The sequence below is a fragment of the Azolla caroliniana genome, unplaced genomic scaffold (assembly GCF_043228905.1).
Source record: "Azolla caroliniana isolate FFs.n. ecotype wild unplaced genomic scaffold, voAzoCaro1.0.p SCAF_10, whole genome shotgun sequence".
Lineage (NCBI taxonomy): Eukaryota > Viridiplantae > Streptophyta > Polypodiopsida > Salviniales > Salviniaceae > Azolla > Azolla caroliniana.
Window position 1 is genome coordinate 16,951,040 of NW_028230445.1, and position 21,810 is coordinate 16,972,849.

The window sequence follows — 21,810 nt, forward strand, 5'->3', positions numbered from 1 at the left end:
TCCAAAGGCAATGTGAGAACCAGCAATATATGTCGCAAATTATGGTTAATTGTTTTAATTAATCTATTTTTTATTTAATGTTTTATTTTCTATTTCGTTGTTTAATTTATTTGACTTAAATTGTTTGATTTAGATTTGTGGATGAATGGTTCACATTGGTTTCAACTTTTCTTTAAACGGTTTCGTCTAAATCGTTTAGTTTTGCCTTCTTCTTAAACAATTTTATTTAATTGATTGGGGTCTAAATGGCTTGGTAGTTCTTGCTTTTTGTTATTTATAAAATGTTTAGTCTAGTTTGATTTTTAAGGCCAATAAACCCCAAACAAAGTCTGGCACATACGTACCAACCACCCCCCTCCCCTTTATGTTATACTTTGGTAGTTGAATTAACAAATATGAAGAAGAAAGCTTAGCCTCACCAATAGAATCTCGACAACATCTCAAGAGGTTCTATTGAAGGGGGTGGCTAGTCCCCTTTATATAGACCAATGTCTAATGCTCCCAGATAACCACATGTCCTGGTTCTACATGGGTTTATATCAATTAAATTATCCTACCATCAAACCATTAAAATTAGCTATACAACAAATAAACATAAAGTATCATCAATGTCCCATAGCACTAAACATCACCTTATGTTATACTTCAGCAGTTGAATAACATATATGAAGAAGAGAGAGCTTAACATCACCAATGTAATCTCTACAACATCACAAGGGCTCTATTGAAGGGGGTGGCTAATCTCCATTATATAGAGCAATGCCCAATGCTCCCAAATAACCACATGTCCTAGTGTATATGGGTTTATGTCAATTAAATTCTACCATCATCCCATTAAAATTAGTTGTACATAATGGTGGTGGAGAGATGCTAATGGTAAGATGGTTTCTTTCTTTGACTACTCTGTAAAATTAGGTAGGGAATTCCAACGAAGGAGGAATCTAGTTATGCCAGTTGCAGCTAAGGTATAGTTAAGTAATAGTATTCCTATGCATTCAATATTGGCATTCTGGACATGGTTGTGGGCTCTGCATATTCCTCGCAAAATCACTATATTTAGATGGTTATGTGTCCACAATGCACTTCTAGTCTTGGAATGGATGCATAGGGAAGAGGGAATCAAAACTTGCTCTTTTTGTGGGTTTCATTTGGAATCAATGCAACGTGCCTTATTGAACTATATGAGTACATGCTCTGTTTGGAAACGTATGTTGCGCCTCATTGATGTTGCGTATGGACCTAATGTGATTACATGGGGAAATGTCTTTTGGATGGATGTAAATGTGGATAATCATAATTATGAAAGATTAAAGATACTATTTACCCTTCAAACCAGAGGAAGGCAAGTTAAGGGCATACCATATTCAAGCTCAAATCGGTTGAACATGGATGCCACAGTACAAGCTACGATATTATTGATGGTTCTGTGGAATATTTGGATAGATCGATGCAAAAATGTGTTTCAACAAATAAAGCAATTGTGTGAAGGAAATTTGGTCGATGCTTATTTCAATTTTAAAAGGTCAATATGACTCCTTCACTAGTAATGAAGATACCATTTTCTAAAACAACAATCCTTTAAAGGCAAGTGGAAGGATTTGTTCGTCTTTGTGGAGAGAAATGACAAAATGGTTTGGCAAGATGTACCCCCTCGATGGTTGTTTCCTCCATAGGTGGAGTTTGGTTTCAATTATGACATAATGGGGGATATACCTTTTCTCCTTATAGTACCCTCCACTAGCTTGTATCATTATATGCTTTGTATACGCTTATTAGATTGGTAATGAAAACTATGGTGTAGTTTTGTTTTAATAAATAAAGCTATACAACAAAGATGAAACATCTCCCAAATATCTTTTTCCATGATGCCCAATCTTTGCACATATTTGTCTAAGAATCTCATGAGTTCAGCACCTCTCCATGAAAATACCCAATGCACAAAAATGTGGCAAATGGTGAAGGTTCTTCAAGTAACCAAATCACTCCAATTGACTCATCTAGGACAACCATATATACTATAGTTCTACAACCATTGTCAAAGAAGAAAACTTGAGCAAATTTTTTTACTCCACTCAAAGGTTGGTTGGTTTGTGTCTTGTGGATTCTTTAGTGGTTTTGGGCTCTCCCTTTCATTATGCATTCTTCACTTTTAGGGCTTCAAGGATTTGCTAATATTCCCATCATTCAGATTCTTTCAAGGTTTCTAGGAATTCTTCTTGTTTGGGGCTTTGGATCTAAGACAATGGATATCAATAGATCATCTTCTTTTAGTAGAGTAAAACTTATGTTGTGTTCACCCAACCTAGACATCAACACATCCTAGTTATCACTCTCTAACACCTTAAGAGTGTCAACATGATAGATAGCATTGAAGATGTAAACATAAAACCTTACTTAGCCAGATACTACCAACCAATGCCTCTGTTTGAGATTGATGTGTTCTAGGTAGCTACCCAATATTGTTAACTTCAACCAATGGTCACCACTGTCATAGACGACAAGTTCACAATATGATGATGTCAAAGATTCTCAAGCAAATCCCATAAGATGCACTAGATCGCGAAAATGCAAGTGTCCAACAATGTGTTAGCAACGGAGCTCATTGTTGGTACTAGTTGAACCCTAACTATTAACTTGTGTAGAGTAGGAGGATAAGATCAACTAGAAAGGTAGACCAAAACTTCTTCATACACAATTTGACATCCATGCAACCATCCTCAATGAGCCCTTCATTGTTGTGACTCAAGTGGAGATCATGGATCCTTTCTCCAAGAAAACGATGTGGATATTGTAAGAGAGTTGTTAGAGTAAGTGATAGTCTAGGCTACTCAAACCCCGATGAAAAGAAAACAAAAAGTCCCAAAAATAAGAAACACTTTACAAACAATGGAGCATCAAATTTTATATGAATAATACTAAAACCAAATCAAAGGTGCAACATCTACAATAGACATTATTGTAAATTTGTATTACAAAGTTGATGAAGTAAGTTTCCCTCAAAGATATGATTGACGATCTATAGGAGAATATGGATGCGAACTGTCAAGTGATTGTCTAAGCTGGGTTAATGGTTCTCCAAGGTGTAGATGCAATGTTAATACAAAATACAAGGCTTTCAACTAAAAGCTCAAGCTAACAATAGGTCTCCTACCACATAAAAGATATCATGCTGTATAAATTCAACAGAAAACATTTACAATGTGCTTATTCATCATGCAGACTTTCCTACCATTTTGGCAATCTAACCAAGCGGGCAGAAAACTCATTTACCATCATCTTTCAAGTTGTCAAAAACTCAAGATTCCACAAATTTCCTGCCATAGCTTCAGATTCGTTTCGCAATTGCTCATCTATGACTAATGCAATGAAGTGAAAACCAAATGCCTCTTTTCTTTGTTGACATGACTACTTGTTCCACACTCTTCACCTACTTTATAACTAGTCTTTTCCCAAATCAGCTCCGTTATTTTCCAATGATTAAAAAGCAATTCGGATCTCACTGGATAACGAAAATTACCAGCATGAAGGTTGCCATATAATTTCCCAATGAAGAGGATTAGTAGTCTGTCATTTTATCGTAATCTTTTTTCACGATTAATATAATGTAATTCACAAACATAGCAAATAACAATGATTACATAAGCCATGCAAGGAATGCACAAGTTTACAACTTTCCGATTTCCCGAGAGTACATTATAAGAATAAGTGGAAATCAGTTCATGATATTACAAAATCGTCAGATTGCTATTCCTTGCAATAGCTTCCTTTCTTCATCTGCTATCAATCACAGTTTAACAGCTGAATGGTCTGAAACTCTTCTTCAAAGCAAAAACAAAGATAGCAAAAGAAAAAATGTCATCATGCTCACCATCAACACCTTATTTCAAAAAATACATAGGGATATATGAACCTACCCGAACCGGTACTACTACAAAAAATGGTATGCTACTAAGCAAAAAGCAACTCTCCCGCATATCATCCATCAATCACAACACAGATTTCAGGGATATCTCTACCCATTCCGAGCAAACCCTTGCTTTAAAGCAATCATGATATAAGCTAATATCCAGCCATTGATGGCATGCCATACCCAGGCATTCCAGGCATACCTGGCATTCCCATCCCAGGAATTCCCATCCCTGGCATACTTGGCATACCCCCTGCAAATCCAGGGTCATAGCCACTGCCCATTCCAGGCATAGGAGGTGCAGGTAAAGCCAACGGTAGCAATTGTGCATACATATTCTGCAACCACAACATAAGAAAGCATTAAAATAAAGCACAGAACACCCATAATGTTTTGGATATGTACCAGGGAACCCTTTAAGTTTTCAATAATTACAAGAATACCCCACTGCAGCAGTAACGTTTTGTATTAAATAGGAGTATTCTGGTAATATTGAAACGTTCTTTCTGAATCTTTTCTGGTAATATTGAAACGTTTTGGATATCTAACAGGGAACCCTTTTAAGTTTTCAATAATTAGAAGAATGCCTCACCGCAGGAGTAACGTTCTGGTAATATTGAAAATTAAAGGGGTATTCGAGTTGTTTACTCAACAAGTTAGGGTCATTAAAATTCAAACATAATATGATAGATGGAAATGATACTGATATTAGTGTAAGGGATACCTGTGTTGCAACCAGTTCTTTTTCTTCTTCCTGTTTTGTTTTCATCTCTGCCTGTGATTGGATTTTGTCCTTAACAAGTTCATCAACTTTACCGGTATACTCCCGCAGAAACTGTCAAATTTACAAAAACCATTCCGAGTGACTTTCCAAGAAGTATAGCCTTCATTAACTAAACAATAAATCGTTCTATGACACAAACCTGCATCAAGTATGGGAATACAAAGTCAACAATATTGTTCATCCATGCCAACTCCAGAGCTACATCAGCCCGGATCAAGTCATAACAAGTGAATAAGCATGAAGCAAAGCACTCCTTTTTACCCTGTAAACAAAGGCAGAAGGTTAGGAACAAAAGCTACAAACTATATACATAGCATTATTATTGTAAAGCTCAGTAATATAAAAATACTGAGCACCTTCTCCACGAAAAAGGATAGAAGTTCTTCAGCAAGATCACGATCACCAGACTGAGAACATGTTTCCATGGCGTCTTTGTATAAATTGTCTTTCTTTGAGAGTGCCACAGACTGTTTCCATCTACCAGCTTTCTTGTAAATAAGCCCTGCAATGCGTCGGAACTCGAGCAGTTCATGTTTCTCAAGCTACACAAAATCAAGTGGCACCTTTAAAATCTTATACTCTTTACATCAGCAACTTATAGCTTGAACTAAAGCACATAGATTAATTACCTTCTGTGCTAAGGTAAGTTGATCAAAATTATCATGCATGTCGATGGACTCTCTAAGGCGCTCATAATCCTCTTCTTCTATATAAAGAGCATTAAGAGCCTCATTAACAGCCGCATTGTTGTTACTCTGAACTGCAACCATATAAGGTTTTACAAGTGGCAGGTGTCCAGCCTGAAGAAAAACCAGATGATTTCCTTGGATAAGACTTTAGAACCAAAAAACACACTGAATGAACTAAGATAAAGACAACCATACAGGAAACATTACCAAATCTCAGTGAGTGTCATAAATTATGAATTTTGTTTTAATATAATAAAGCTCATTATATACTTCTGTAATGCAGAGAACAAATATGCATTTAAGTTTTCCACTGTCCTCAATGATTCAAACAAGGAAAAAATAATCTGCCCAGTACAAAACTGATACAACAAGATAGAATATGCAGAATGACAAGAGGTTACCTTCTTCATGATGTCTACGACCCTTGTATGATCAACTCTTGCAGCCAGGACATTCAACAGATCATTAATTAGGTCAGGATGTTCTTGTAAATAGAAATGGACAGCCTTGTAATATAGCTCTAAATTGGCGACCTTCACAGATACATCCTTGAATTGCATGTGATCCCAGGCTTCTGGAGAATGGTTCATTATAGTTGTTGCAGCATTGTCAAACTCATCATATTGAATATACAGGTAAGTGAGTTCTTTCCAATGCTGCTGCTCATCACATACACGGATAAGTTTTGGAATATTGAGACGCGTGGAAAAGAGTTTCAAATGTTCCATCAATTTTTCTGGACGATATCGAGCATAGAGGCAGCCAAGTTCAGTAAATATCCCCATGTGAGCTCTTTCTAGACCAAGGCCACTTTCCATCAATGAGATAAGCTCATCAAAGCGACCTCTATTCTGATAATAGTCACTCACTTCTTCTAAGTCATCAACCTTCACAGCACCAAAACATAGTATTGAATATTCCAACCAACCATTCAGTTAGAAAACCAGAACAATAAGATCAATATATCTGAATACCTGGATTATAATATTAAGTCCACATATTTGCGCTAGCCTGAACTCTTCAGCATCTACACAAGCGAAGCAGACTTCTTTCCATGTCCTTGAGCTGTTGGCCTTCCTTGCTGCATCTACCGCCCCTTGGAACTGGTGTAGTTTCACTAAAGTACTTGCTAGCCTTGGCCAGTTAGATATGTGAGTAAAGATTATTTTTGCTGCCTCATAAAGAGCCTCATCATACAGACGATCACCAACATTTGGAAGATTTGCTACATTAGGTTGTAAGATGAACTCCTCTATGTCTCCCAGTCTGTCTATCTTGGCATATGCATAAATCAGTTCAGAATCAACCTTTGGTTCCTTCACCTTTCTCCGCACCATCATTAAATATTTAACTAGATCCTCAAAAACTCTGGCTTGCTCTGCAGCTCGTATAACATCAAGAAATTCAGTAGCATCGTTGGCCAGAATGAAGGACTCTATTGCATCACTCACAAGCCCTTCTCTTAGTTGTGCTTTTGCAACCTGGCTCCAGACCTCATCCTCCTCAACTCGAGATGCAAACTCAACAGCTCGCTCAATACTGCGTATATTATCCAGCAGAACATTGACAGCCTGAACATTCAAATTGAATTTTTTGAAAATTGCAAAGGCCTCCTCATATAATTCTGAACCAACGGCTATCTCTCCGACTGCAGGACCATCAAAATTGTCTAGACGGTTAACATAATCCATAACTCGAGACTTGTCCGCTTTTATAGCAGTGAGTATAAGCAAATTCTGAAGGTTTGGGTTGCCACTGAACGCTGAGTTCTGAAGCACAATTTTTTCAAGGAGTTCAATGAGCTCATGAGGCAAATCTGCTGTCATGAAGGCTTTCACTGTTGCTGAAACCTGCTCAGGGTTCTTGCTTTCTGGCAGTGCCGTTGATACTACTTGATCGATGAGCTGACGTCTGTAAGGATTCTCTGGGTCAAGCACCTTTGCCCATAGATCCGAGTCCATTCGTTCTACAATATACCTGAAACATAGAAGGCATCAAACTCTAGTAACATGTTCAACAAAGATCCAGAAATTAATGCTAGGTTAAGTGAACTATTAATACCGTGCTTGCAGTTTGAAAAGGGAATTCTTATTTGTGACATTCACCAGCTCATCATCACATTGGCCACGCCTATACGCAACAACAGCCAAGGTTGGGTCTCTTTTCTCGCAATATTTTCCCACAACTCGGGAATCATAGTACGGATTAGTTGTAAGAAAATGCTCAGGGTTGTTGTTGGAGTCTATGATTATTTTTCCAAGTGCATTATGCACATGTACATCCTGACTTCCCTCACTGACAAGATGCTCCAAAAATTGTGTAAGCAGCTTCAACCGATTTCTGAAAACAGTACATGAAAAGACCAAAAACATTTCAGAAAATGCATATCAGAAACATAACCACAGTTGATGATAGCAAAGATTTGAAATCCCTATCTGTGACCTTTTCTCACACTCTTCAACCAGAGGCTCTACTGGAAGAAGAGAACGAACAGAGAGGATCAATCCTTTAATGAAATCATCCGGGCAATCATCATCTAGCAACTGACCAACAACAAGTGGAGCATTGTTTGGATTCACCTGAAACATAATGCAGAGCCCGTCAGATTCCATTCAAAATATCAAGGATTTGTAGACATGTTAGAATGCTAATGCTCATAAACACGATTTCCAAACTCACCTTTTGCACATATCCTTCAATATACCTAAGCATATTGTTTGTGTACAGAAAGTGGGTAAGATCCGGAACAAAACCAAACCGATCACAAACATTAATCAATGGACGAGCATCAGGGAGTTTAGCTTCCATGAGAAAGTTTTTGGTTTTTTCAGCATCATAGAAATTTGATTCCCTTGTTACACGTTCGACTTCTTTGATTTGTCCAGTCTTAGCAGCAGCTTCGATGTATTTGAAGTGTATTTCAGGATCCTCACTGAAAGTAAGATTAAGGAAATGACAGAATATTTCAAAACACATCGTTGAAACAAATAATTCTCAGTATCAAGTGCATTGGATAACCTATCTAATAACCAGCTTCTAGATATTTGGTACCTTGAGCTAAGATAAGATCCAAGGAAGAAGTAAAGGCCCTCATAGGACTTGAACTGTTCGAATAGTTTAACACAGGCATCCACTCCAAGCTGTTCTGAGTACTCTTTTGCAACCTGCCAGGTAGTACATATGCTTCATAGATATGCTTCACAATATGCATGCATATAAACATAAATGAACATTAAAAAAGCTTGCCTGCACTATTATCTGCAAATTCCCACGCATATTGACCAACAAAAGTTCTTTCATGCAATCCAGTGCCCAGTCTTTTGACAATGTCCCAAAAAACTCGACTAGGGCCTGTCATCAATACACAAATATAAATTGTTAATTACACAGACGTAAATGAACAGCTCAGTTAAAGAGTCTACAAAAGTTTTAGGAACCTGAGGCTCGATCGCATGTGTGTTTATTATAATCCGCTTGATGTCAGTCAATTCTGTGTAGTGCTGTAGAACATCAATGTCAGATTACACTCTTTAAGTAAATCAGATAACAATTTGCTAAATATAAGGCATATGTATTGATACCTGGAGGGCTCGCATGTACAATCCTGCTTTCTCACAAAGTTGTGCAATACGTGGGCGATCATAATGGCTGAACATCCCATTTGCTAATATAGCATCAGCAACATTTGGAAAGGTTACAAGATTAATTTCCAGAACCTACAACCACCACAAGAATATTTAGATACCAATTTCATACAGTAGTAACATTTCTGTGTGTAAATCAGTACCTTCGTCTGCAACATTGCATGCTCTGGAATATTTGGCTTCAAGACATCTAATAAGAAGGATGTCGCCTCCCGTATCAAGTTACGCTGCAAAATGACAGAGGTTACAAAAAATGCTAATGTAGTCGCTTAAAATCCACCATATCCTTTCATCAACATTTCCTGTTAATTTCATACTGAAATTGACATTCTCGTTTCTGTGTCACTAATTCTATACCTGAAGGAACAAGTCTGTAATGACATTATAGTCAACAGGACACCCACCCTCCATTTGAGACATCATCAACGCAAAATTGACAGCACCCTTGCAAAAAGGAAGTCGTTTTGAGATGAGATACAGTAATTCTTAATAATGACAATAATAATAAGAATTATACCTGGGCATCTGCTCGAAGAATTGTTTGAAGTAGAAATAAATAATCAGGAGTATACCCAACCTGTACAGCGACACATTGAAGGAAAAAAGGCAGCAAATGAGACATGTTATGGACAATGTACAAACTTTCTGAGACACTTACAAACCTGTTTTGAGTAGACAAGGATTTTGTCAAATTCTCGCCTTTCAGCAAATGCAGCAACTACTTTGGGTGTGGCTCGTGCTTTTATATATATTTTCAATGCCATGTCATTGTCCACCGTCTAAGGAGCAGAAGAAAAAGTGAGAAATAAACGGGGTAGATTATTTATAATTTATATTGGAGCAATGCACTAATCATTACTTTAACAAGATCACCAAGCTCCTCACTACATTCCAATTTGTCTTCTGCCAGCCAGTTCTCCAGCAAGTTCTTTTTATTTTGATTCACAACAAGTCTTGAGAGCTCCAATGATTCGAAAGCGTTTAGTTTTCCCTTCGTGAGCAAAGTTCCAAAATATTGCAATAGAGGGGGTGTTTGTCCTGCTTGTACAGGTACGCTCTGCAGCCAAATAATCATGTCTTAAAATACTGAGATTATTAAGGTAAGTTTTAAAATCCAATGGACCGTCATGCACAAACCTGAAATTTAGCCACAGTATCTGGAGTTCGGAGGATGCCCTGAGGAGATTCGGCTGCAAGTTCTGCAGCCTCTTTATATTTCATTTGAGAAAACAGTTCATGAAATCTTTGGACCACCTATTCAAGGAAATAAAATACATTTAGACTTAGTAACTCTGCTTTAAGTTGTATAACAGTGAAATTAAGTTTTTAAAAGAATAGACTGATGACAATGCTGATTAATAAGTTAATCAATCATAGTTACAAGGAAGAAGCTTACCAGATTCTCAGCTCCAGGTAAATTGCCCCGCTTAGCCAGATTTACAGCCAACTCAAGATTATTTAGCTGAGGTTGACAAAAACCATTGGAAAATTTTGATTCCCATTAAATAAACACAGGATAACTTTTAAAGAAAACGGAGAGAGAGAAAAGATCACCTGCCCACTGACAAAAGGTACGATGGTGGCTTCGTTTACTGTGGCGAGCAAAACCTGGCCACGCCTATTGATAGCATAAAACCCTCCAGTTGCAGGAGAATCAACAGTAAGAAATATAGGATCTGGACTGATACGGTTCCTATACACAGCAGTTGCACTCTCTAAGTCATAAACAAACAAAAGACCTAGCTTTGTCACAACATATATTAAGCTGTATTTCTGAGAAATCTGCATACAACAAAAAGACAATACGATCAGCATCTATGGTTTCTTTAAGAATAATGATAGAAACATACAAAGACCAACCTGCATCGAAACAGGAAAATCATCTGCAAAGTCTGGAGGAAAGAACAGATCAGCCTGTTTTTTTGTGAATCCAGGCTTGCCTGCTCAAGATTTTGTAAAGAAATAAATCAATACAAGGAAATTTTGAGTTTCTGTTAAAAAAACATACTTCTTCAATTTGCTGTGTTTTCTATATTATAGGGCATAACTTTGAAAGTCTTTATCTCAATTTCTTGCAAGTGCTCTTGCATAAAAGCCTCCCAAGCACAGAGATGATGTTGAATTTTTAAAATATGCTCCATTTGCAAAACAATAAAATGAGACTAGAAATAACTATAAAGCAGCCTGAAATCATAATACACACAGCAAGACAGGTGAGTTACTATCCCAAAAACTCAATTACTGAAACGAGTAACAGTTCAATCAACGCAAAATCCATAGATAAATCTTTTTAGTCAGCAATTTGTTGAAACTTGAAGATTGAAATGTCTTGAGAAATAGAGAGGGTAAACGACTGAAAGCTGTTTGATAGTAATTCGATTCATGACTATCATAGCTCAAAGATTCACAATCAGTCATTTGAAAAACATTGGTTGGGCAAAATTTTATTATGAACAGTTAGCAGCCAAATATACACAAAAATGATAAATGCATCAACAAATCTGCTCTGAGTAGACCAAGAGAAAGATTGTGCTGCTGTGGGAACCAAAGCATAAAAGCTTTCCTAGACTAAAGACAAGTGGAAAAAAAAAATATGCTGTACCTGGCTGTGCACCAAGTTCAATAACATGGAGTTTGGAGGTAAGCTGTCCTCCTGAGATAGTTTTGGTTGCAAAAGAAATCAGGGTTGAAGGAGTATCATTTCCAGGGACCTACACTCCAAAAAATGCACATATTTCAGTCAATACAAATTCCCTATACCAAGAAATATGTGGCTTGCATATGATCTTAAACTCATGAAACAGACCTTCAAACTTGCAAAACTTGCTGCATGTGCTTCAAGTGCCTGACTTCTTTGTTGCTCAACAGAGAAGAGTTGCATATTGCCTTTAACCAGCTGAGGACGCTGAAAAAGAAAACCCATAAAATTTCAGTGAAACATTGACTTCAATATTATGATGAGATTGTAAAAAATTATACCTCCGCAGCTCCCGGGGCAATTCCTATAAGGACCAACCACTTCTCAGATGGATCACATCTATAATTGATGATCTGATTTCCTGAAAGGTTGGCAGTGCGATCGAAGACACGAACTGGTTCTGAATCACCTATTTTATGGAAAGTACAAGCATGTGATTAGGCAAGGCATACATTCAAAAATACGCATGTCTTAAAAAGCAAAATGAAAGATCAAGTCAGTGATAAACTGCATGTAAAAAAGGAGTGCAAATCCACATTTCTGAGTGCATGCCACATCTGATATTGATGACAGAAAAGGAAACATGAAAACTAGGCAAACTGAAAACACTTCCACACCTTCAAGATCCCAATGATAAACAGCAACTTGTGTCACAAGACCAAGCATCTTTGGTGTGATCCACTTCCAAAACACCACCTATAAAAAGATCACTTTTACAAACGCAACTATGGAAGAAAACGAGCATAAATAAGCTAGATACAAGAAAATGTTAGAAACACAAGAAATTAGTTAAAGGATTCAACCTGCTCAGGCATTTGATACGATTTAATTTTTGCCTTTAACTCAATGTTAAAAATTTGCAAATGATCCTGAGTCGTTGAAGGAATTTGAGCTGCAAGATCGAATTGTAACAATCAGGCTATGAATATTTCAGCAGAGATTTTACGCTATAGAAACACGATGTTCAAACTGCAACTGAAACTGTGGTTCTACTCATACTCATGCATGTTAAAACAACTATTATCGGAGTACAACTGATTAGACAACAAGAATAGAAGAAAAGGAAAGGAAAAGACAAATATGGGATAAAGAATTTGTTTCTAATAAAATAGAAAACAACTTCTGGCTTTCATAGCCAGCATAATCAATAACCTTTATTATTTGGAAAGGTATGTATAGAAACGTAGACATTCATATTGACATTTCCTCTAAATTATGATCTACACAATGAAATAGAGTCTCTTGGGGGACGATTTGTAAAACTTTCCAGAAAATACTATGCATTTAAACTACTAGAGCCAGAACGGAATTTTCTGCAGAAAACGTCCATAACCATCTCATCACAATTGATAACTTGACACCAAAGAATGTAAAGATACTAAACATGAAAAGCATGTCACGTGACATTATCATTCAATAGTTCATGAGAAATGACAACAGTGACAAAACAGTTAAAATTAGAAAAATGAACCAAAGTTTCAAAATTCATGGACATTAATTTAATAATCACTGATTGATTCCATAAGATGCTACTTATCTTCAAAAAACATGGTCAAGCAAAGTGACATAATATTAGAGCCACACAACTATATATGAATATTTAGCCACATGAAGAGGAATAAACATTCGAAGAACAAACATAGGAATGTGTGCAAGGTAGAGGCTTGGGACACTAAATAGTACTGATTACTTTCAAACTATTTGACAGGCATTAAGGAGAACTACATTGCTGAAATTCAGCTCAAAATAGTACAATTTATAAGACACACATATATCCCTTTCTTTAATCTATATTATTGTTATTTGAAGGTCCATAAAAATATGTTTTGACTAATCAAACACTACCGAGGGTACCTTTCAAAGCAAGGATCCGGTTGTTAGGGTTCATCAGGGCAGAATCAGCAGTGATAGGGCGGCGAAGAGGCTGCATCGGCATGCTCATGTCCACAATGACCACACTGTTTTGAGGAGCTGTCTCACGGATGCAAATATACTTCTCTGACTCCATTGTAACGTGTGTGAATGTGATGAACTGCTGATTTACTCCCAAGCTTGGCAGCTGCACAAAAAATTATGAGAGACCTTCACGAGCTCTTGAACTCCATCAAATAATCACAACTCTCTCAAAGATGAATATCCATCATTGTCAGCAACATCAGATCAACAAAATCTAAAAGGATTTTCCGTTTATTTAGATATGGAACATCAGAACTAGGCATCCGAGTCTCTTAAGCAAATTGCATAGATTTGTTTGTATAGCGCTATCCTGTAAAGAAACTAATACTTAAATCTACGTTGATGGAAATGCATCTTTACAGAACGATGAGAAACTTTATGAGCTAGATCCACACATATGCAACTGATTTTCACTCTTTTCCAGCCTTCGTTATACCAAAATAAAAGGTTTCGTCTTTAAACGGATTCTGAGATTCCAAATACTGCAGCAGAAAAGATGGCATCTTCTTTGAGAGGTGTACTCTTGTGCGAAGAGCAAATCACAAGCTGAATATCCAATTGTCACAATCAAAACGATGTGTTCCAATCAAAACGTTGCATTTGTGTATGATGTGAGTGTGGAATGATGCATTCCTTTATTGTATGAAAAATTCGCAAGCTAAAAACTGAAGAAAGAAGATCCAGTTTGCTTGAGGCTATGCTTTCTTAAGCGATGGGAGAGTGAATGAAGATTGTGCGAATCTCAAGCTGAGCATATAAAGCTCGAAAGAAATAAGGAAATATGCAATCTGCTTGAAAAAATATGCATTTCTGTGTGATCAGAAAGCGCATAATGACGAGTTTTGTCCTTATAAATCGAGCAAATGACAAGACAAATTTCCGAGGACGGTAGTATTCTTCTTGAAATGGTGCATTTCTGTGTGATATAAGAGTGTAGAAGAGCATATTGTCTTCGAGCGAGTAAACCACAAGTTGAGAGCTCCATAGATCGCAACAACACAAGTGCAGATTTCTTGAAAAATACGCATTTCAGAGTGATGCAAGGGTGCACAATGACACAATTCCGTCAATAGATCGCGACAAAGAAAGAAGAAAAGACGCAGTTTGGTTGAAAATATGCATTCTCTCTGGGATTTAGGGAGTGGAGGGAGATGAACACTCACCGTGAGGAGCTCCTTCATAGCGATGGGGGCGCTGGCAGCCGCCATGGCGAAGACGATCAGATAAGAAACAGACGCACAGGAGACTAGAGGAAGGATCAGATCGGAAAAAGGAAGTACTCAGAAACGAGGGAAGGAGAAGAAAGAGGGGACGGATCGGATCAGGAGAAGATGAAAAGTTGTGTCTGTGTCTGCAGAGCGAAGGAAGGAAGCGATGGCGACACGCGCAGAAAGCTCCCCCGCCGCGCTTTCACAAAACACAGAAGAGGGAGAAGACGAAGAAGAAGAAATTTTTCGTCGTAATAATTATATTTTTTTGCTCGCATTTTTCTCTTTTTTTCTGCAAAAACCGCTAATTTATTTATTTATTTACATATTTATTTATTTATTTATTTATCCATGATGCTTTACAGCTTTTTGGAGCTTTCCTTTCTTTGCCTTTTTGTTTTTCCTTTTACTTCTATTGTTGCTTCATTTTCTTCTGCTTTTGTTTTTTTTTTGCTATGCAAATGTGTAGGGGTATATGTCCTCCCGTTTCCTCCTCGATTTGTCCGCGTGTCCTGCAGTTATGCATACACTTAGGAATCGGCAACGGCTCGGTTTAGGCTTAGCCGGTTTGGCCTTATCCAAGCCAAACCGGCTAAGCCTAAACCGTTTAATGGTTCTCAAACTTGAACCAAACCGAACCGAACCAGTCCCTAAACTGGTTTAGGCTAAACCGGTTTAGTCTAAACTGGTTTAGGAAACGGTTTGGAAAGCGGTTTGGGAAGCGGTTTGGATTATTGTAACTTGACAAATTGAAATATATGTTAAATCCTCCTAACCCTAAACAAGTAAAACACTGAACAATTAGTGAACAAGTAAAACACTAAAGACTTGATGAAGACCGATAAAAACAAGTAAAACACTGAACAATTAGTGAATTTAAGGACGATTGAAACAGTTTGCAAGGATCAAAATTTAAGGACGATTGTAGAAGGGTAAAGGGTGAAGGTTGCAGCCTGCAGGAGATCCTCTCTCACTCAGTCGCTCTCCCTCAGTCTCCCTCTCGAGCCCCTCTCCGAGCTCTCTCTCTCTGATCTCTGTAGACTGTAGATTGTGAGTCGTAGTGTAAGACTTAAGTCTTAAGACTGTAGACTTTAACCTTTTTAAGTGTTTTAACTTTTTAAGTGTTTTAACTTTTACTGTGACCTAATTTTAATAATCGGCTTAGCCGGTTTGAGCCGGTTTAGCACAACTTGAGCCGAGCCGAGCCGAGCTCAAACCGTTTAACCCGACTCAAACCTAAGCCGAGTCGAGCCGAGCCGCCAAACCGCAAAACCGGTCTAAACCGGTTTATCTAAACGGTTTAGGCTTGAGCCGAGCCGTTGCCGATTCCTACATACACTCCTTTGATTCAATTGTCCGGTTGGCTTTTACACGTCCACGCTCAATCCCTCCTTATTCTCATGCTCGATTGTCTCTCTGAAGGTGAGTACAAATTAAGCCCCTCTTTATTTTGCTATACTCACTCGGTCCTCGAACTTTGGTTCGGTGGAACGCATGTAGCGAGCCCTTGTTCGTGAATCCAGTGTTCAATTTGTCTAGCTGAAACCATAATGTATTTTTAGTTTTGATTTGTATGTCGAGTGGAAGCCAAATCTACGTACGCCCTTCCCTTCAATAAATTGTTATTTGAATTTCCTTCGATGAAAGCACAAACTTATCCCATCCTTTATTAAATTTGTTGGTTGATTTTGTAGAGTGAACAGATACATCAATCCCTCTTTTTTAGTGCGGAGAATAAACGAGGCACTCCTTCAATAAAATGATGTTCGAATATTGAAGTTAAGCCTTCGTCTAGTAAATTGGTGTATTTGGTCCAATGAAAGTATAAAGCAAGCTCATCTTTGTAATTTGATGTTTAATTGGTAGGTTGTACTTACCTCCCATTTCAAGAAATAACTTGTTCACAAAATTCTCGGTAAGTTTATGTAAGATCATTGGAAAATATATAAGAGTTATTACCCAATTATTGACCTTTATAATATGCCCCCCTACCAAATATATGGTAGCCATCATATCTCTTAGGCCCTTGGATATATTATTTATAGTGGGAACAAGGTTACATGTGAATTGTAGGCAAGTAGACAATCTTAAGTCATCTACAATATATATTTTTATTCCAACAATGGTAAGATGAAAATATCCTATTTGGGAACTCTTCTATTGACCACAAAATTTGGGGTCCCTAATATGGGTGTGTAGATTGAATGAAATAGCTTTTTGTTTATCATAGAGAAGAAGGGAGATGTTTCACTAAATACATGAAGTGGTTAATTTATGATTTCACATAACAAATTAAATAATAATTTACAAAAGGGGAGCTAATTTTTACATTCCGTAAGCAAATCAAACAATACAATGGTGTTAATGAAATTGGTCAACTATGTTGTTTGATTCTAGGATTCAATTCTCAGTATGTACATATTGTTTTTTTTAGTGAATTGAGCACAAGACAAGTCACACCTGAAGGTTTGTTTTCATATTCATAAACATCAACATGATTCTATGTTTGAGCATCAAATTGGATCAAAACTTGCATATATGAAATCTAGAAGAGGTGCATTAGTTCCATTTTATGTTGACAAACTACGAGTGTTTTTTCATAATCAATGGGGGAAGGGAAAAAACACATATTCGTTATCATGATTTACCAAAGATTAACCATCATGTATGGAGAAGAGGGCCAAGTGCTCAGTAACTACTCAAACATCCAATGGATAGGCTACGACTGACATTATATTAACCATGTCTAATATTTGTGCTAGACTCGTTAGTTTAATCTATATATTAACCATTATTTACCCTTGCAGATATGTTGTTCATTTTAGGCCAAGATATAGAAATAGTTGATCAATTCCATTAGTTGACACTTATGACCAATGCCAAGACACGACTCTTGTGAGGATTGTGGCAATGTCTTCGTGACAAGCGTGCTTAAAATGTATCGTCCCCATGCTTAAAATCTTGGAATAAAGGTACTACATGGGGATTGACTGTATGCTATGTAGATGAGTGGGACGGAGATCATTGTCATGTTATGACTTTAAGTCATGTGGTTATGATTATGGTACAATATCTTTTTTTTTCATGAAAGTCGAGTTTTGTGTTTTAAAGGAACTTATACTTCTAACCAAATTTATCTCGGGAAAAGTACGAGGATACCCCTGGAAGTTCGTCTATTTACCAGAATGCCCCTCGAAGTTCTAACTTTACCAAACTACCCATATGTCCAAAAAAATACACTTTATAAAGTATGTATACTGTGAAATGCTCAAGATGTGAAATGCTCTCAAGAATAGCCCCCTTTTCATTATGTCTCAAGTTACATTTTATAGACTCTCTCTTAGCGTGGAGGGTGTTCTCCCGCTCCAATTAGCTCTACTAATTATGGGGCTTGGTGGGGGCCTAGTTTGGGTGTGGTGCATGAGGCTTGGTAGGGGCCTAATTTGGGTGTGGTCTATGTGTGGTGCATGGGGCTTGGTAGGGGCCTAATCTAGGTGTGGTCCATGTGACCACCACAATTCCCCCTTGTAAAAAAAAAGTTACTGTGCAGTCGAAGCGCGACGAGGCGTGGACGACGGTTCCAGACGGGGGGATGACATGGGCGTGGGCATAGGCATGAGTGTGGGCGGGGGCGGTGGTAGTTGATGGAAGGGCTTCATGCGAGACTGGTGAGCAAAGGTAGAGCGGTTGTTGGAGGCGCGGCGGAGCAGGTATGTAGTGTCGCGTATCTGCTTTTGAACTTCGAAGGGACCGATCCATCAGTGCATGAGCGATTCGCTGAGACCGCGACGACGGATGGGGAAGTAGACGAGGACTTTGTCACCGACGTGGTATTGATGGTCGACACGGCCTATATCGTGTTGTCGTTTTTGGCGTAGTTGTGCCTGGTGCAGGTTGCTCGTGATGGCTTTGCGGAGGAGGGGCTGGAGTTGTTGTAGGTGGGACCACCAAGACACTGCGTCAACGTGGAGTCGTGTGGTTGGTTGCGGGACTGCCACTTCTGGGGGTAAGCGCGGGTCCCTTCCGTAAAGGGCCCGAAATGGGCTAATGCGGGTAGAGGCTTGCACAGTTGTGTCGTAGGCATGCGTAACAAAGGGCAAGATTCGGTCCCAGGTTGAGTGCAACGGATCGATGTAGGCTAAGATTTGTTGTTTTAAGGTTCGATTGAGGTGCTTCGTCAACCCATTCGTTTGCGGATGGTAGGGTGACGTGAATAACTGTTGGATTCCTAGTTGTGTTGAAACGAGGCGTAGGAGCTCACCGTTGAACTGGGGTCCTCGATCGGACAAGATTTGGAGTGGGCAACCGTGGGGGAAGATGATTTTCTCCAATAGTTTGGAGGCGATGGTCATAGCCTTTGCATCTGGGATAGCGGCCGTCTCAGCCCAACGCGTCAAGTACTCGGTGATGACGAGGATGAATTTGTTCCCTCCTTGTGACTCGGGAAAGGGGCCCATAATGTCCCATCCGACGATTTCAAATGGAGCTTGTACTTGTATCGGATGTAAGAGGCCTTGAGCCACTTGAGGTGATTTGATGGCCTGACATAAGTTGCATGCTTTGATGTAGGAGGCGACCTCGTGGCGTAGCCCAGGCCAATAGAATTTGCGACGAATTTTGTCGAGCACCTTATGAAAACCCAAGTGGCCGGACAACGGGTGATCGTGGAAGAAACGAAGGTAAGACTGGCGTAGTTGCTCAGGCACGTAGACTCGGGGTTCTTTGCCTACTTGACAAAAAAGTAGGACATTATCCTGGATCATGAATTGCTTGGTGAGGATGTCGGTTCAGCTCGTAGGCGGTGGCAGATATCTTGGATTTGTTTGTCGTGTTGTTGCATGTTGGCCATTTGGGACGAGGATATGGGGAAATCGATTGTGTTGGAGGTGATCTGGTTCGCCTGAAAGGATATGCGGGATAATCCATCGGCGACGATGTTTTGTGGACCATGGCGATAGCGCAGAGTGAATGTGTAATCCTGTAGCGCCAAAACCCAACGAAGTAAGCGGCCGGGTGGATGAGCCTTCTTTATGAGGGAGAGCAATGGCTGATGGTCGGTTTCGACTGATGTATTTGATCCGTGAAGGTATGGGTGGAAACGATGGAATGCCCAGACGATGGCGAGGAACTCTTTTTCAGTTGTCGAGTAATTTTGTTCGGCTTTGGTAAGTGACCAACTGATGTAGGCAATTGGGCGGAGTTGGTCGTTGTCGTCGGATTGGAGCAGGACCGCACCAAGGCCGACATTGGAGGCATCCGTCTGCAGATGGAAAGGCTTCGTGAAATCAGGGTGGGCCAGGAGGTCAGAGGCTTGGAGTGTTCTCTTGAGCTGCAGGAAGCTGGATTCGCAGGCTTCGGTCCACAGGAAGGGTGCGTCTTTTTGTAGGAGCGCGCGTAGTGGGGCTGACAGGTCGGCTAGCCGTGGGATGAAACGAAGAGAGAACGTGAGGAGGCCGAGGAAGCGTTGAAGCTGCTTGACTGTGGTGGGGCGTGGGAATTTTTGGACTGCTTCTGTCTTCTTCGGGTCCATTTGTATTCCGTCGGAGGAGATGACGTACCCAAGGAAGCGGAGGCACGTACTACCCCATCGGCACTTCTTCCATTGCAGCTGCAATCGATAGCGTTGAACACAAGTTAGGACCTCCCGAAGGACTTGAAGGTGTTCTGCCCAAGTGCTTGTATGTACCAGAATATCGTCTAGATAAACGATGACGACACGGCGGGTGATGAGATCATCGAAGATGGCATTAGCCATTCGCTGGAATGTGCTCCCCGCATCAGATAGGCCAAAGGGCATCCGTGTGAACTGAAAAATGCCTTTCCTAGTGCGGAATGCAGTTTTGTGGGCATCGTGAGGATTCATCGGGATCTGCCAATATCCCGAGGCTAGATCGAGGGAGGTGAAGTACTTTGATTTGCCAAGCTGGTCGAGGAGGTCATCGATACGAGGGAGAGGGTATCGGTCATGGGTGGTGACATGGTTCAGTTGTCGGAAGTCGACACAAAAGCGGTAAGAACCATCCCCTTTCTTTACCATGTGTGGCTCCGAGATCCACTCGCTCTTGGAAGGTGTGATAATCCCTTGTTGGAGCATAGTTTTGACGGCGTTGTCGATGCGCTCGTGGTCGAGAGGCGAGCGACGTCGAGGAGCTGCGTTGATGGGGCGGGCGTTGCCTGTAGGAATCGTGTGGTGAATCGGAAAACGGACCGAGGGAGGTTTTACAGGTGGTGTAGACAACGAGGGAAAGGTGGCGAGGAGCCGTCTGATGTCGTTGATGCGCTCCGCCGGTGATATCAGGTACTGTGTGTTGCTGATGTGGGTGGTATCCCGCGGAGTAGTGAAGAGCGCGATCGGAATGTGATTTGGGAGGATGAGCTGTTGTGCGGAGAAATCGAGACAGGCTCGACTAAGGAGGAACCAATCACATCCCAAGGTGATTGGGAACAACTGGCGCGGGAGGACGTAGAAACGATGGTGGATCTGGGCGGAACTAATGGTGAGCATGCACCTGACTTGCGTATGTGAGTGGTACACCCGTTGTTGGTCGCCGAAGAGGATTTTAATGGGCGGTGCGTGGCTCGTGGGAAGTTGTAATTGGGTGACTAAATCTGCGCTGATGGAAGAGATGTTGCTGCCGGAGTCGAGGAGAACTTCTTGGGTCGTGTGCTGGAGGCGGGCGATTGTGGTACAAACGGGCGAAGTTGATGAAGTGGAGGCGTGGACATGCGGGAGCGGCTCGATCGTGGGAGAAACGGGAGAAGTTGAGGACGTGGAGACGTGGACGTGCGGGGGCGGCTCTCCCTGCGGCACCCCGCACATTAGTTTTCCGGGAGCTCAGAGAGGGAGGCAGCGTCAGCCAATTGGACGTTCTGCTTCTGTTGGTGATTCTGCCACTTTCGGCAGTGACGCCGAATGTGGCCATA

At 40.0% G+C, this 21,810-nt stretch overlaps 1 protein-coding gene across 1 annotated transcript; it reads right to left on the bottom strand.

Annotated features, from left to right (window-relative positions):
- Window positions 1-3,618: 3,618 nt before the first annotated feature.
- Window positions 3,619-15,118, bottom strand: LOC147859245 (clathrin heavy chain 2). The gene is made up of 30 exons (XM_087325570.1): window positions 14,842-15,118; window positions 13,577-13,781; window positions 12,526-12,614; window positions 12,340-12,418; window positions 12,004-12,131; window positions 11,831-11,929; window positions 11,627-11,735; window positions 10,885-10,964; window positions 10,579-10,806; window positions 10,421-10,486; window positions 10,162-10,278; window positions 9,884-10,081; window positions 9,687-9,803; window positions 9,542-9,601; window positions 9,382-9,468; window positions 9,168-9,251; window positions 8,962-9,096; window positions 8,818-8,880; window positions 8,627-8,731; window positions 8,432-8,544; window positions 8,060-8,312; window positions 7,823-7,959; window positions 7,442-7,720; window positions 6,355-7,357; window positions 5,782-6,267; window positions 5,321-5,491; window positions 5,048-5,233; window positions 4,831-4,953; window positions 4,632-4,742; window positions 3,619-4,245 (listed from the first exon to the last, which is right to left on the bottom strand). The coding sequence occupies exons 1-30, from the start codon at window positions 14,884-14,886 to the stop codon at window positions 4,060-4,062; spliced, it is 5,142 nt and encodes a 1,713-aa protein (XP_087181696.1). The 5' UTR covers window positions 14,887-15,118; the 3' UTR covers window positions 3,619-4,059.
- Between the last annotated feature and the right edge of the window lie 6,692 nt (window positions 15,119-21,810).